Below are 17,300 nucleotides of genomic sequence, written 5' to 3'. Positions count from 1 at the left end.
AAATTACCTTTATTGTTGATAAAGGCTAAATTGGAAGAGAATTTTTGTATCGGTGAAAGAAAGCCAAATGGGCCTGTTAACTGACCCCGGCAGACTTCCCAAGTATTAACTGCACTGAACAATCCCTACATGTTCTCTGTAGGCAGCCTGTCCCATAAGCAGGAAAGGCAGAACTAAGCAAAGTATGCCCAGTTTATTCTTCCCAAATTCAAAACAGATCATTTACTCCATATTGTCAAGGACAGAATGAGAAAAAGGGGTGGCATGGAATACCACTAGTGGAGCTTGTTCCATCAGAAGGAAACATTAGAAATGGCAAAGACAAATCTTCTTTAACTGAATCCCTGAAGACTTCTAAAAAGAATACCATAATCAAAGCTGTACTTTGAAAAAATTAACCTGACATCAGCTGCAGGATGCAGAAAAACAGAGATTATTGTAATTGCCCAGGCAAGAGTGAATTAGAGACTGAACCATAGTATCTAACCTTAAACAGTTCTTAGTTCCAGGGACTGTCCTCAGTTCACTACAGATATTAACTCAACTCCAGTATGGATGAGATAAATGAGGCTCAGAGAGGGAAGACATACATCTAAAAAGTGGCATTCACACAATAGCAGTAGCAACAGAAATTAAAAAGATGACACAGATGCAAGAGACAAAAACTACACAGTAAATGAGATCAACAGAAGATGCTTTAATTAAATCAGGAAAGTTTATATAAGAATTTGTAAGAAAAGGTATGTTAATTTAGAAAACCTGAAACTCAAAGCTGGAAAATTGGTACAATAAGCACAACAAATGAAACCAAGAGCTGGTTCTTTGAAAGGATAAACAAGAGTGATGAGCCATTAGCCAGACTCATCAAGAAACAAAGAGAGAGGACCCAAATAAATAAAATCAGAAATGAAAGCAGACAAGTAACCACTGACACCACAGAAATACAAAGGAAAATACTATCAACAACTGTATGCCAACAAGCTGGACAATGTGGATGAAATAATCAAATTCCTAAAACTGAATCAGGAAGAAGCAGAAAATCTGAATAGGCCAATAACAAAATGATGAAATAGAAGCAGTAATCAAAAAACTCCCAGCAAACAAAAGCCCTGATCCAGATGGCTTCACAGTGGAGTTTTACCAAACCTTCAAAGAACTAACACTTATACTCCTCAAACTATTCCAAAAAATCCAAGAGGAAAGAACACTTCTAAGCTCTTTTTATGAGGCCAGCATTATCCTAATTCCAAAATCAGATAGAGACACTACAAAGAAAGAGAATTACAGGCCAATATCCCTCATGAAAATAGATACTAAAACCCTCAACAAAATATCAGCAAATCGAATCCATCAATATATTAAAAATATCATACACCATAAACAAGTAGGATTTATTCCAGGATGCAAGGCTGGTACAATATTTGTAAAACAATAAACGTGATACATCACATAAACAGACTGAAAGACAAAAATCACGATTGCCCTAGCGCCAGTGGTTCTCAACCTTCCTAATGCCTCGACCCTTTAATACAGTTCTTCAAGTTGTGGTGACCCCCAACCATAAAATTATTTTCATTGCTACTTCATAACTGTAATTTTGCTACCGTTATGAATCGTAATGTAAATATCTGATATGCAGGATGTATTTTCATTGTTCGCGACCCACAGGCTGAGAACCGCTGTGCCTAGCTGGTTTGGCTCGGTGGATAGAGCGTCAGCCTGCGGACTGAAGGGTCCCAGGTTCGATTTCAGTCAAGGACATATGCCTCGATTGCTGGCTTGATCCCCAGTGGGGGGCATGCAGGAGGCAGCCAGTCAATGATTCTCTCTCATCATTGATGTTTCTATCTCTCTTTCCTTCTTAATTCCTCTCTGAAATCAATAAAAATATATTTTTAAAAATCACATAATCATATCAATAGACGCAGAGAAAGCATTCGACTAAATCCAACACCCGTTTTGGATAAAAACTCTCAGCAAAGTGGAAATCGAGGCCGTAGCCGGTTTGGCTCAGTGGATGGAGCGTTGGCCTGCAGACTGAAGGGTCCCGGGTTCGATTCCGGTCAAGGGCATGTACCTTGGTTGCAGGCACATCCCCAGTCGGGGATGGGCAGGAGGCAGCTGGTCGATGTTTCTCTCTCATTGATGTTTCTGACTCTCTGTCTCTCTCCCTTCCTCTCTGTAAAAAATCAATAAAATATATTTTTTTAAAAAAAGTGGAAATCGAGGGAGAGTATCTCAATATGATAAAGGCCATAATGACAAACCTACAGCCAACATCATACTCAATGGGCAAAAACTAAAACCATTTCCCCTAAGAACAGGAACAAGACAGGGATACCCATTCTCACCACTCCTGTTCAGCACAGTATTGGAAGTGCTAGCCACAGCAATCAGACAAGAAGAAGAAATAAAAGACATCCATATTGGAAAAGAAGTAAAACTTTCATTATTCAAGATGACATGGTATTGTACATAGAAAACCCTAAAGAATCCATCAAAAACTACCAGACTTCATAAATGAATTTGGCAATGCAGCAGGATACAAAATTAACACCCAGATATCTATGGCTTTTTTAGACATCAATAATGAACTCACAGAAAGAGAAAGTAAAAAAACAATCCCATTTACCATTGCAACAAAAAAATTAAGATACCTAGGAATAAACTTAACTAAGGAGGTAAAAGACCTGTATACAGCTTGGAAAACTACAAGACGTTGAAAAAAGAGATAGAGGACATTAAACAAATGGAAGAATATACCATGTTCATGGATTGGTAGAATCAACATCATTAAAATGTCCATACTACCCAAAGCAATCAATAAGTTCAATGCACTCCCCATTAAAATACCAATGGCATATTTCACAGACCTAGAACAAACTCTCCAAAAATTCATATGAAAAAAAAAAGACCCTGAATAGCCACAGCAATCCTGAGAAAGAAGAACAAAGTTGGAGGGATCACAATACCACATATCAAGTTATATTACAAAGCCACTGTTCTCAAAACTGCCTAGTACTGGCACAAGAACAGACATAAAGACAAATGGGATAAAACAGAGAACCCAGAAATCAACCCAAGCCATTATGCTCAATTAACATTTGACAAAGGAAGCAAGAGCATACAATGGAGTCAAGACAGTCTCTTCAATAAATGGTATTGGGAAAATTGAACAGACACGTGCAAAAAAAAAAATGAAACTAAACCACCAACTTACACCATACACAAAAATAAACTCAAAATGGATAAAGGACTTAAACATAAGACGGAAAACCATAAAAATCTTAGAAGAATCCATAGGCAGCAAAATATCAGACATATGTCGTAGCAATATCTTTACTGATACAACTCCTAGGAAAATGGAAACTGAGGAGAAAATAAACAAATGGAACTACATCAAAATAAAAAGCTTCTGCACAGCAAAAGAAACCATCAATAAAACAAAAAGAGAGCCCACTGCATGAGAGAACATATTTGCCAGTTATATCCAATAAGGGTCTAATCTCCAAAATTTATAGGGAACTCATACAACTTAACAAAAGGGAGATAAACAATCCAATCAAAAAATGGGCAAAGGACCTAAACAGACACTTTTCGAAAGGAGACATACAGAAGACCAAGAGACTTATGAAAACATACTCAAAGTTACTAATCATCCAAGAGATGCAAATCAAAACGACAATGAGGTACCAACTCACATCTGTCAGAATGGCTATCATCAACAAACAACAAGTGCTGGTGAGAAACCCTAGTGCACTGCTGGTGGGAATGCAGACTGGTGCAGCCACTGTAAAAAACAGTATGGAGTTTCCTCAAAAATTTAAAAATGGAACTCCCATTTGACCCAGTAAACCCCTTCTAGGAATATATCCCAAGAAACCAGAAACACCAATCAGAAAGGATATATGCACCCCTATGTTTACAGCAGCACAAGTTACAATAGCTAAGATTTGGAAACAGCCTAAGTGCCCACCAGCAGATGAGTGGATTAAAAAGCGGCAGTACATCTACATGATGGAATACTATGCTGCTGTAAAAAAGAAAGAACTCTTACCATTCCCAACAGCATGGATGGACCTGGAGAGCATTATGCTAAGCAAAATAAGCTAGTTGGAGAAAGATAAATATCACATGATCTCACTCATTTGTGGAATATGGGGAACAACATAAACTGATGAACAAAAATAGATCCGGAGACAGACAAGCATCAAACAGACTGTCCAACCTCAGAGGGAAGGTGGGGGAGCGGGGGGTAAGAGATCAATCAAAGAACTTGTATGCATGCATATAAGCATAACCCATGGACCCAGACAGTAGGGGTTGAGAGCATGTGCTGGGGGGTGGGAATGGCCAGGGAGAGGTCAATGGGGGGAAAAGGAGACATATGTAATACTTTAAACAATAAAGAATTTAAATTTTAAAAAAAAGAAAGAATATATGCACCCCTATGTTCATAGCAGCCCAGTTTATAATAGCTAAGATCTGGAAACAGCCCAAGTGCCCAACAATAGACGAGTGGATAAAAAAGCTGTTGTGCCTTTACACCGTGGAATACTATGCAACAGTAAAAAAGAAGAATCTCTTACCCTTTGAGACAGCATGGAGGGACCTGGAGAGTATCATGCTAAGGGAAATAAGTCAGTCAGAGAAAGACAAGTATCACATGATCACACTCATATGTAGAATCTAAGTAACAAAATAATCTGATGAATGGAGTGAATCCAGAGACATGGGAGCACAGAACAGAGTGCGGAATCCCGGGGGGGTAGCAGGAGGCAATCAACCAAAAACCTTGTATGCATATCTGCATAACCCATGGACACAAACAATAAGGTGCTGAAGGCCTTGTGCGGGGGGCAGAGGCAGGCTGGAGGGGGTCAATGGGTTAAAAACAGGGACATACGTAATACTTACCACAATAAAGAATTATTTTTAAAAAATAAGCACAACAAACGTATTAGATTCTTAAGAAAGTGAAAGCACTTTTATTAAAAGTATTTCTAAGAAAATCTAATCACTATTTAAATCTATTAAAGATATTCAAGAGTCTACTATGTTCTACTGTTTGATTTGGAGAACAGGCCTGAATATCAGCAAAATGTTAAGACCACAAGTCAACAGAGACTAGCAAAGCAGACTGTCAATGCTCACATGTAGCACAGCATTATTTCAGAAGCAAGTATGTAACGCCAATGGGTAAGATCAACTTCCAGATTTTACACAGCTCCCCTGTCTTGCTCCATTATTCACTGATTATCCCCCTACTGTACTTTCCCTCTTTCTTTTTGTACAGGAAGTCCCAACTCCTTCAAGTCTAACTCAGAGATAAAGACATTTTACAGAACTTAGTCAAAATATTCCAAAAACCCTTAGCTTCCAATGTTCCTTATGAATAGCTGCTTAATTATCAGTCAATATAATTAACCACACCTACATTCTCAGAATTAAAATTAAACTGGAAAAAACATCACTGATCATATTGTATTATCACTCTTTCATATTTTTCCTTTATTAGTCCCTCTATGCTGCACCCAGAGTAAATTCTTAGACTCTTCTTTTTCGCTAATTCTCTCTTCGGCTGTATTCCGTATGTTGTTTAACCATTTACTGACTTTCTGATTTCAACTGTAATAATCTTCATTTCTATAAGCTCTTATTGACTCTCAAATCTGTCTCCTAATCTTTCATTCATATTTTCTGTACCTGTTATTATGTAAAGCTCTTCAATATTCCAACAGATAAAGGTTTCTGCTGTTTAGTGTTTCAGATTAACTCTTATTCATGGACAATCCTTGTATTTTCCTGCATTTTATGATTTTAGATTGTGAGCATACATTCCATAGAACTTATTTCTGGGAAACATATGATGTATAAATTGACAGTGTGATACTCCTCCAGAAAGGACTGGTGGTTATTTCTGCCAAGCACTTCAAGGCACTACCAACTCAAGAATACTTTAAAATAAATTCTCACCTGAAAGGTTTTTAGACCACACAGGTAGCACAGTTCAAGCCCTAAACCCTTATGAATCCAGCCATAAATCAAACTCAATTATTACTCAACTAAATATGCCCAGATTTATCAATCTAGTATACTTTTAAACTTACTTCCTACAGGAAACTTATTTTAAAAGAACTTATAATTCACAGTTGTTCCCACTAATTTTTATAAAATACCACAAAAAATAATATCTTACAAGTAAAACTGCATTCATATAAATATTTTATCGGTTTATTGAGGCAAATTAGAAAGTTAAAGTATTTTAAGTATCTTACCTGTTCAAGTGCTTGGGTTTTTGCTTGCTCTATTTTCTTTTTTGTTTCTTTTTCAGCTTTGAGTGATGATGATGACACAGTTTTAACAGACATAAAATCAACAGTCATCCACTCATCCCTCTGTTAAAAAAAAGAAAGTCATTTTGATATAAATTAATTAAAAGTTAATACTAAACACTTAGTAGAAAGAGTGGGCACTACAGAGGCAGTTGAACCTAGATTGAATCCTACATGACTATTTAACTTAAAGCAAGTTTCTTAGTCTCTCTAAGCCTTATTCTCTCCCCTGTAAAATAGAATAAAACACCTACTTTTCAATAAACAAGAAAACAAGTTTAAGGCATCCAGATCAGAGTCTGACACACAACAGACACTCCAACATTAGTTCCTTTTCACCATTCTTTCTTCCCTGCGGCTGATAGTATATAAATAGCATTTCTTCCTCAAGCAAATGAACAATAACCCAAAATCTGTGAACTAGCCAATTCTAAGTATTGCTATGAAAATTATGACATGAGGAGAAGGAAAAGAAAACTGTGATGAAACTCTACTCACAGTAGAAAGGTCAGATAAAGATAACAGTACAAGTCTCAAGTACACAGGAGAAAGTGCCCCTGCTCTATCCAGAACCAAAGGCAGGAAACTTTCTAGAGGAATCAGAACAGAGATGAGCACTTACTTTCTCACAAGAGGAGGAGGGGAGTCTAAAGGCTCAGCAAACAGCATTACTGCCAAAAGTATTTATAAAAGTATATGGTTTTCAAAGTCTAATTTTTCTACTTAATAAATTATAATCATCTTTCATTAATACTAATCTATTCTTACAAGTTCACACTTCTTTGTTTAAAATCAGGTGGCTTACCCGAATACCTTGGTTGTCTTCTTTTTCTGACTTTTCACCTTTCAGTTTCCAGGCCTTTTCCTTGCCAGGAGTCTGGGGTGGAACAGCCTCAACCCACTCATCTTCAGAGCTCTAAGAATATTTAGCATATAAGTAAATTTTTAAATGTCCATACTTTCATATGAAAATTGTGTGCTGTTTAATAGCAGAAATTCAGCTTCCTAGAGAAAATTCATCCTATCTAATAATAGACAAGGATTGAAATTAACCATACCTCCACTACGCTTCCCATTAGCTAATCAGCGAGATATGCAAATTAACCACCAACAAAGATGGCGGCCAGCAGCCACGCAGCTGAAGCGAGCAGGAGGCTTGCTTGCTCCAGTGATGGAGGAGGCCAAGCTTCCTCCCTGCTGCGGCCGGGCTCTGAGCTCCACTCTAAGCAACAAAGTTGCAATTATAGAAGCTAAACAAACCCCAGATACCTGCTTTCAGCAGGCCTTGGCCTCGGAGCTGGAGCGGCAACAAAGTTTCAATTATAGAAGGTAAATAAATCCCAGAATAAAAAAAAGAAAAAAAGGAGAGGCTGGGAGCTTCAGTTGCCGGCGGGCTTGGCCAGCCTGAAAACCCTCAGTCCCTCATCCAGACTGGCCAGGAACCCCAGTGGGGACCCCCACCCTGAAGGGGGTGTGACCAGCTGCAAACAGCCATCAGCCCCTCACCCAAGCTGGCCAGGCACCCCAGCGGGACCCCCACCCTGATCCAGGACACCCTTCAGGGCAAACCAGGCGACCTCCACCTGTGCACCAGGCCTCTATCCTATATAGTAAAAGGGTAATATGCAAACTGACCCTAACAGCAGAAAGACTGGGAATGACTGGTCACTATGACACACACTGACCACCAGGGGGCAGACGCTCAATGCAGGAGCTGCCCTCTGGTGGTCAGTGCGCTCCAGGCTGGCCAGGCACCCAAGCGGGACCCCCACCCTGATCCGGGACACCCTTCAGGGCAAACCAGCCGGCCCCCACCTGTGCACCAGGCCTCTATCCTATATAGTAAAAGGGTAATATGCAAACTGACCCTAACAGCAGAAAGACTGGGAATGACTGGTCACTATGACACACACTGACCACCAGGGGGCAGACGCTCAATGCAGGAGCTGCCCTCTGGTGGTCAGTGACCTCCCACATGGGGGAGCTCTGCTCAGCCACAAGCCAGGCTGATGGCTGCCAGTAGAGCGGTGGTGGTGGAAGCTCTCCTGCCTCCTCAGCAGCGCTAAGGATGTCCGACTGCAGCTTAGGTCTGCTCCCCACTGGCAAGTGGACATCCCCCGAGGGCTCCTGGGCTGCCAGAGGGATGTCTGATTGCCAGCTTAGGCCCAATCCCCCCAGGGAGCAGGCCTAAGTCAGCAGGTGGTCATCCCCGGAGGGGGCCCAGACTGCGAGAGGGCACAGGCCGGGCTGAGGGACGCCTCCCCCCCAGTGCACAAATTTTTATGCACCAGGCCTCTAGTATACTATAATTCCCCTTTGAACAATTACATTGAAAATTTGAAGAAAGAACATGTTAACTATTTAGGAATGTGCTCATGAAGCACCAATCAGATCACTTGTAAGTTCTTAGTAGTATATTATTAAGCCAAAGGAAAGCCAAACACAGAGATCAGAATGCTGGATAAAGAACTCACTTCAACACAGAACTGCAGTTCCTACCACATCAAGTAGAACTAACATCTTTTCTTAACTAGAACAAAGGGAACAACACCCAACTAAATGAGTTTGCCTCAAAGTCTCAACTGTTGAGAGTTCTCTAGATCTAAAAATGCTCAGATCTCAGTTAACAGCTAGGCTGGGAAGCATTTTGCTTACTGAGTGTAAGTAACAGATTGTTAAATTAAATGGCATTTAGTAAACATAATCTAAGTGTTCAACAGGTTTTGGGGTTTGTTTTCAACAAATATATCCATCAACTCTTCCATGTTAAGTACCAGAGTAAGTGTTTTACATATTTTGACTCCTTAAAACAACCCGACATGAAATATTATTTTGGTTTTACAGACAAGAAATTAAATAACTTTCCCAGGTTACATGGCATTCAAATAGGAAAACCAAGATAGAAATGTAGGTCTGTCTGGCTCTAGAATCCATTCTTTAGAACTGTACAACTCAAGTGTAGGAAAGATCCTAGAAATCACCCACTGCAAACCGCTTGTTAGTGCACAGCAGAGAAACTCTGAGCCAACGAGGAAAAAGTGGGTTTCATGAATGAAACCAGTATTCCTTCATTCCACAAAGTTCCTAAAAATTACCTAACTAGAAAACGAAAAAATATGTCTTCTGAAAGGTAAAATCCACATGGTGCACACATATTTGTCTCTGGCATTTCAACTGCCAGATGTTTCCCAAAGCAGAGCAGATTTTATTTAATTTATTCATTCATTCATTCATGTATTGTTTTTGATTTAGAGAGAAACCACAGAACTACTTATTTATAGATAGATGATAGATAGATAGATAGATAGATAGATAGATAGATAGAGTTACAATGTTTTAGGATTACCAATATAAATATATTTCTGGTCTACTCATATTCATGTTGTCAAATCAATTTAGAAAGACCTGGTTCTTACCACTTTGTGTTAGCCATTAAAAAGAGAATTTAACATAAACAAATTGGAAGACAAAAATCACATGATCAAATCAATTGACACTGAAAAAGCATTCAACAAATTACAACACCCGTTTTTCTTAAAAACTCTCAGCAAAGTTGGAATAGAGGGATCATATCTCAATATAACAAAGGCCATATATGACACACCTACAGTCAACATCACACTCAATGGACAAAAACTAAAACCAATTCTTCTAAGAACAGGAAAAAGACAGGGATGTCTGCTTTCATCACTCTTCTTCAACATAGTACTAGAAGTCCTAGCCACAGCAATCAGACAAGAAGAAAAAAAAAGGCATCCAAATTGGAAAGGAGGAAGTAAAACTCTCACTAATTGCAGACGACGACGACGACGACGACATGATATTGTACATAGAAAACCCTAAAGACTCCACCAAAAAGCTGCTAGATTTAATAAATGAATTTGGCAACATAACAGGATACAAATTAACACCCAGAAATCGATGGCATTTTTATATACCAACTAGAGGCCCAGTGCACAAAATTTGTGCATGGGGGGAGGGGGGGGTCTCCCTCTCCTGGGCCGCAGCCCCAGCTGCTGGCACCCGGGACCCAGGGAGTGCGGCTTGTCTCTCTCCCAGGCCACAGGCACAACCACTGGCACCCGGGGACCGCGGGGCGTGTGGCTTGTCCCTCTCCTGGGCCGCAGCCCCAGCTGCTGGCACCCGGGACCCAGGGAGTGCGGCTTGTCTCTCTCCCAGGCCACAGGCACAACCACTGGCACCCGGGGACCGCGGGGCGTGTGGCTTGTCCCTCTCCTGGGCCGCAGCCCCAGCTGCTGGCACCCGGGACCCAGGGAGTGCGGCTTGTCTCTCTCCCAGGCCACAGGCACAACCACTGGCACCCGGGGACCGCGGGGCGTGTGGCTTGTCCCTCTCCTGGGCCGCAGCCCCAGCTGCTGGCACCCGGGACCCAGGGAGTGCGGCTTGTCTCTCTCCCAGGCCACAGGCACAACCACTGGCACCCGGGGACCGCGGGGCGTGTGGCTTGTCCCTCTCCTGGGCCGCAGCCCCAGCTGCTGGCACCCGGGACCCAGGGAGTGCGGCTTGTCTCTCTCCCAGGCCACAGGCACAACCACTGGCACCCGGGGACCGCGGGGCGTGTGGCTTGTCCCTCTCCTGGGCCGCAGCCCCAGCTGCTGGCACCCGGGACCCAGGGAGTGCGGCTTGTCTCTCTCCCAGGCCACAGGCACAACCACTGGCACCCGGGGACCGCGGGGCGTGTGGCTTGTCCCTCTCCTGGGCCGCAGCCCCAGCTGCTGGCACCCGGGACCCAGGGAGTGCGGCTTGTCTCTCTCCCAGGCCACAGGCACAACCACTGGCACCCGGGGACCGCGGGGCGTGTGGCTTGTCCCTCTCCTGGGCCGCAGCCCCAGCTGCTGGCACCCGGGACCCAGGGAGTGCGGCTTGTCTCTCTCCCAGGCCACAGGCACAACCACTGGCACCCGGGGACCGCGGGGCGTGTGGCTTGTCCCTCTCCTGGGCCGCAGCCTGGCTGGTCCCCATTCCTCTCTCCCCAGTGTTGAGTGTCTGAGCTGTTATGGCGTGACGGCGTGAAGGTGTGATGACCATTTGCATATTAGCTCTTTATTACACAGGGTATACTGGCTACTTGACAAAACTATTCAGTTGTATTTCTCACTATGCATTGTACCTCATTCTCATGTAAGATAGGCTTTCATGAGCCAATTCTCATCTCAGTGTATACTGCCAAAAATTTACTTTCTGAAATTACAAGAGGGCCAGACTTTGAAATATGGTGATTCACCTCAGAGTTTAACCTGTGAAGATCATTCCTAAGAGATCAATTATCTCTAATGATCTCTGTAAGCACAATATACCTCTTTCTTCCTGAAAACAGTGTGAAGAGTTTGGCCTGCTTTCCTTTCCTTTGTGAGTCCTCTCTGTCATCCCAGAACTGGCTAGAGACAGAGTAGATCCAGCATTCTCTTTCTTTTGGCCCCAACGAAAATATATAAACATATTCTACTTTAAAGACTTAAATATTAATTTCTATGAAAAAAACAAACAGAGATAACAGACTCTCAATGCCTCGGAACTCCTTTCCCTTACTTGTACAGTACTCCTCTGCTTCTCCTAATTTTCCAACCGCTTCTGCTTAGTGTCCTTTCTTGGCTCCTCAGTGCTGGTGTTCTTCTTTCTTTTCAGTTTCCCTAGGCCAGTGGTCGGCAAACTGCGGCTCGGCAAACCGCGGCTCGCGAGCCACATGCAGCTCTTTGGCCCCTTCAATGTGGTTCTTCCACAAAATACCGGCTCTTCCACAAAATACCAACTTCTGCGCATGGGCCACAAAGTTTCAATCACGCTGTACGTGCACGCCCACATGTGGTATTTTGTGGAAGAGCCACACTGAAGGGGCCAAAAAGCCGCATGTGGCTTGCGAGCCGCGGTTTGCCGACCACGGCCCTAGGCAATTCATTTATTCTAATGGCTTCAATAAGCAGTGACTCCCAAACCTCATCTCCATCTTCTTACCTTTCTATCTCCTGAACATTCCCAAGTAGATGTTTCCCAGGCATTTTCATATCCTTACTAGTAGTATTTTTTTAAGTTCTCATATATTTTAAGTTTCCATATATTATTTCTTTAAAGAAAATTTTCTCAAGTAGATGCCTGATTAGTTTTAGCATATACTTACTGATGAACTATCAGATGACTCATTGTTTTTTTCATACTTCTGTTCCTTGCTCTTTTTTTTCTTCTCTTTCTTTACTTTTTTTGAATGCTTGGCTTTTTTCTTCTTTTTCTTCACAGAGTGTTCCTATAAATAATCATTTCGAAAAAGTAAGAAGGGAATTAAATTTTATCTTACCTTAAAAGGAAGTATTTTAAGGGGAAAAAATTCTATGTTCTAAAAAACTTTAAGTTTTCAGAAAATGAGACAAGAAACATGACAAAATGAATAAAATATTCAAAGAAACCTTAACACGCTTCTATAATATATGCACTACTAATAAATCATAGAGCTGAGATATCTTATCAAAAATAAGTGAAGTTTTAATTTATTTGCAGATTCATTTCACAGACAGATATAATCAAATAAACATATGTACACAAACATATCTATGTATGTACACATATGTATGCATATATCCTTCAATGGCCCCAAAGAATTTATAGAAGATTATTAGGCCATTTAAAATATAACAAGATGGCATAAATTAAAATTATGGAAAGAGAAAACAAGTATTGAGACAAAAAAAACAACAACACATGACATTAAGTTTAAAATGCATCAGCTTGCTACAAGAGGGTCAGAAATTTGAAGCTAAGCTTTCTATCAGCCAATTCAAGTAACAAAATCTGTCCAATATCATAATGTCCAAAATATTAAAATATATTATTTCTGCCAGAGATAAAACTATTCTGTAATGCCCACTGTGTGATATTCATTCTGCAACTTTTGAAATAGTCTATAAAGCTGCTCCTCCAATATTAATTTGAGTAAATGCAAAAAAAGTCAGACATGTAACAGGTTTACATCAAGTATTCACCTGTGAGAAGTGTTCAATCCGCTCATTCACATCAGGTAGCATCCATGTATCCTCACCCCGAAGTCGTTTAAGTTCTTTACGCCTTTCTTCCTTCTCAAAATTGGCTTTAGCCTAAAATGATGGAGGGGAGTGGAGAGTGAGGGGGAGAAGGGGGGAATTAACACTGAGTCAACTGCTTTTCATAAAAACAAAATCTTCTCTCACCTTCATACATGTTCTCATGAATCAACTGTCCCTTGTCAGGAATTTGCTTCTACCAAAATGTAGAAAAGATTTTAGTAAAAAAACTCTCTTTCCACATTACCAATCAAATTACCAATCTTTACTGAATTGAGCTACCAAAGACAGAATCCTATTCTAGACCCTCCCTTTCCTTAAGCTCCCAACCTAAAGCCTGACTCGAATCTCTTTCCCCTTCACCATCCAGGTGCTACTGCCTGAGACTTCCGTCACTAAGTGACTGACCTCCCAACTTCTATCGTATCTGCAATGCCCATAACTCTCTACCCACAACCCCAAAGTACTTCAGGAAGAATCATCTTTCTAAAAACAAATGATCAGATTGCTAATTTTTATTCATCCTTCAACAATAGTCAAATAAAGTAAGTTCTTCCTGGGAGGTTGTTCCTGCCCTTTGATTCTCTCCCCAAAGTCCAAAGCTGGGGACTTTCAACCTCTATGTATCTCTCTATTATAAAATTTATCACAGCTTACAAACACTACTCCTTCCAAAAACTGTCTGAAATACCAGAGCCTAGCCTGTACCCTCTCCAATCTGGGACCCCTTGGGGGATGTCCGACTGCCGGTTTAGGACATCCCTAAACTGGCAGTTGGACATCCCTCTCACAATCCGGGCCTGCTGGTTCCTAACTGCTCACCTGCCTGATCGCCCCTAATCACTCTGCTGCCGGCCTGATCAACCCCAACTGCCCTCCCTTCCGGCCTGATCACCCCTAACTGCCCGCCCCTGCCAGACTGATTGCCCCCCGACCTGGCCTGCTCGCCCCTAACTGCCTCTGCCTCGCCCGGCCACCATGGCTTTGTCCAGAAGGACTTAGGGAAGGTCTCCCGGTCTAATTAGCATATTACCCTCTTATTAGTATAGAATTTGTACATGTTGCACATGCTGAAACCAAAGAACACTGGCCTTTCACTTGTCCAAGATTAACCATCCACTCTTCCCCCTTTCAAATCTGGCTGTGGTCATTAAGCCTTCTCTTCCTGTCTCCTCTACCTGCTCCTTGTCATCAGCACTGAAAGCCCTTTAAAACCTTCTATCTCCAAACAAATAAAAATGAAAACCCTCACTTGTACTCTATGATGATCTCCCCTCCATTTTTCCCTTCATTGCCACACTTCTTACCCCTTTTCAGATCATTCAATACCATTCACTGCCTCCGTTCTCTCCATCTGGATGAGAAATACAGTGTTCCTCAACCTTTTTCGAGGAGCTGAATTTTCTGGGTCTCTGCTGTCAACCCTCGCTCGGATCAGTAAGGCTATAGGACACGCCAGGAATTGACACCAACAGTGCGACAGCATGAAACGGTCAAACACAATTTACCCCAATGCGTCTCGCATGTGTTCCTGAAAATGGGAATGTTCGTTTCACAGCAGGAGCGAGGGCTGGGGCTGGGAAATGCGCCGGGGAGGCTGGTCCCTAGCAGCAGGGTCCCTGGCGCCAGACACGTCCAGGAAGAACCATGGAAGAGGGAAGGACACTTAGGAGGACAGACACAGGGCTTCCCGGAGAGAACAGGCGTAACCGGACCTGCCAGCGCTTCCAGGACACCGGAGATGCCCAAAGCTCGCGCGCGTCCCACAGGGAGAACCCCTCCGCCCAGATAGATGACACTGAGGCGGTGAGAGGAGGTAGAGTGGGGGAGGGCCAGGCCTCGCTCCCAGAGACCTCCATTCCCTCAGCTCCAGATGGTTCCAAAAGCCCCAAAACCCAAGTACCTGGCGCAACACCTCGGCCCTGGCGACCCGGGTCTGCTCCTTACGCTCTTCGATACTCCTCGCACTTTCAAACCGACCTCCGGCAGCCGCCATCGTTGCTGACGTCGTAAAGCTCGGAAGCCGTCGCAAAGGCTCGGTTTACGGCTGTCGTAATTTAATAAACAAGCAGGACTTCCTACCTGGGAAGGAATGGGCGTGCTCCACCGAGAGAGCATGCGCGGGGCTGAATGCGCCTGCGGTTCCGGCGGGTACTCCAGCCCAGGTTCCGAGGGGGACTGGACGACTGCACTGAGGAACCGCCCTCCTTCGCTTCTTGGGGTCCTGGGACCAGGATTAATGTCACTGTGCTGCATGCAGGATACCAGCAGCATTCCGACCTGTTTCCTCTTAACACATTGCGTACCGCTCACGAGTTTTCTCGTGTTTCGCTCCCCATCTGTTAAGGACCGCTCACGAGTTTTCTCGTGTTTCGCGCCCCATCTCTTAAGGCCCTTAGATGTCTACACACTGTCTTGTCCACTGTGGGGCACAGTTATGGTGTTTTGGCCAGGTTCAAGCCTCGGACTAATGAAAGGACAGGGTCCTCTCGCTGCCACGCGCAAGTCCCAGCTGGAGGGCAGGGCCCTCCCAGACAATCATAGCCAACGGCTGTGGTTGTAAGCTTGAACCTATGGTCCGAACACGGAGTGCCTTGTGATAGAGTTTAGGTTCATGTAATTGAGTGAGGTTGAAACTCACGAGAATGCTGTAAACAACGTGATCACGCCCCTACTTTGCCTCGTGGCATCTGCTATAAAATAAAGACACGGCTTGTGGGCGCTGGCATTGTCTCTTCTTCAGGGAGCAGCGTCCCACCGAGACCCAGCTATTATTCTCTTGTCTGTCTTTCCTTAATCCTTTCACACACACACCCCCCCACTCGGGATCACCCTTGCTCGTGCTGGCGTGGCACAATGGTGGTCAGGATTCAAAACCAGCGGTGCCTGACACCAAACCCAGGGTTCCCCCTTTGTCCTCAGGTGATAGTGAAACTGACCAGGGCTCTCCCTGCTCCCTGCCTGGCCTGCTCCTCCCCTGCTGTGCTTGGGTCCAGATCTCTGGCTTTTGAAAACCAGGTGGAATATCCGTGTTGACAGGCTGGGTGGATAGCGAGTTAGTTAGCTGACGGATGGGTGAGGGACGGTGAAATCGATGGGTAGCTAGCGAGCTACATGCAGAGGCTCCTCCTCCTGTCTGTACCCACAGGGGCAGCCCTACAATTTCAGTCTGACCGCACGTCCTCGCCAAACAGGCCTGCTCCTCCCTCTTCCCCGCCAAGGCTGCCCCCGCCGCCTGCCCCCTCCAGGATGATAAACGCCCCGAGCCTTGAAGGTTTACCAAGAGGACTGACGAAGCTACTGATAATTGTTGGTCTGAAATTGACACACCACCACGCTTACAAATGTTTGAAGGTCATGCTGGGGTCACTACATTTCCGTCTCAGTGTGACTCTGTACCCTCTGTGACCAATCTCTTTTTTGGTGATGAATTGTTTGAGATGTTGTGCAAAGAGCTGTCCAACTATCATGATCAAACCGCAATGAAACGCAAAACACCATCTAGAACACTAAAGTGGTCTCTGGTTACACAGGACATCAAGAAATTCCTTGGCCTAATTATTCTGATGGGTCAAACAAGAAAAGATAGCTTGAAAGACTATTGGTCAACAGATCCTTTGATATGTACCCCTATATTTCCACAGACAATGAGTCGCCATAGATTTGAGCAAATATGGACATTCTGGCATTTCAATGATAACGCCAAAATGGACAATCACTTGGGGAGACTTTTCTTTTTTTTTAAATATATTTTATTGATTTTTTACAGAGAGGAAGGGAGAGGAATAGAGAGTTAGAAACATCGATGAGTAAGAAACATTGATCAGCTGCCTCTTGCACACTCCCCACTGGGGATGTGCCCACAACCAAGGTACATGCCCTTGACCGGAATTGAACCTGGGACCCTTCAGTCTGC

General features: G+C 43.3%; 1 protein-coding gene across 2 annotated transcripts in view; it reads right to left on the bottom strand.

Annotated features, from left to right (window-relative positions):
* The window catches only part of CWF19L2 (CWF19-like 2, cell cycle control (S. pombe)), an 87,364-nt gene extending 71,947 nt beyond the window's left edge, over positions 1-15,417 (bottom strand). Inside the window, exons 1-5 of one of the 2 annotated variants that reach the window (XM_014532895.1) lie at positions 15,288-15,417; positions 13,328-13,438; positions 12,472-12,594; positions 7,141-7,251; positions 6,279-6,398 (exon numbers count right to left, since the gene is read on the bottom strand). In XM_014532895.1, the coding sequence (XP_014388381.1) occupies positions 6,279-6,398; positions 7,141-7,251; positions 12,472-12,594; positions 13,328-13,438; positions 15,288-15,380 (558 nt within the window). In that variant the 5' untranslated portion in view covers positions 15,381-15,417. The remainder of the gene's footprint in view (positions 1-6,278; positions 6,399-7,140; positions 7,252-12,471; positions 12,595-13,327; positions 13,439-15,287) is intronic. The other variant, XM_014532896.1, reaches the window with a different exon arrangement.
* Positions 15,418-17,300: the final 1,883 nt, after the last annotated feature.

Source organism: Myotis brandtii, unplaced genomic scaffold (genome assembly GCF_000412655.1).
Source record: "Myotis brandtii unplaced genomic scaffold, ASM41265v1 scaffold920, whole genome shotgun sequence".
NCBI lineage: Eukaryota > Metazoa > Chordata > Mammalia > Chiroptera > Vespertilionidae > Myotis > Myotis brandtii.
Note: the sequence above shows the minus strand (reverse complement) of the source record. Positions and strands in the feature narration are given on the sequence as shown.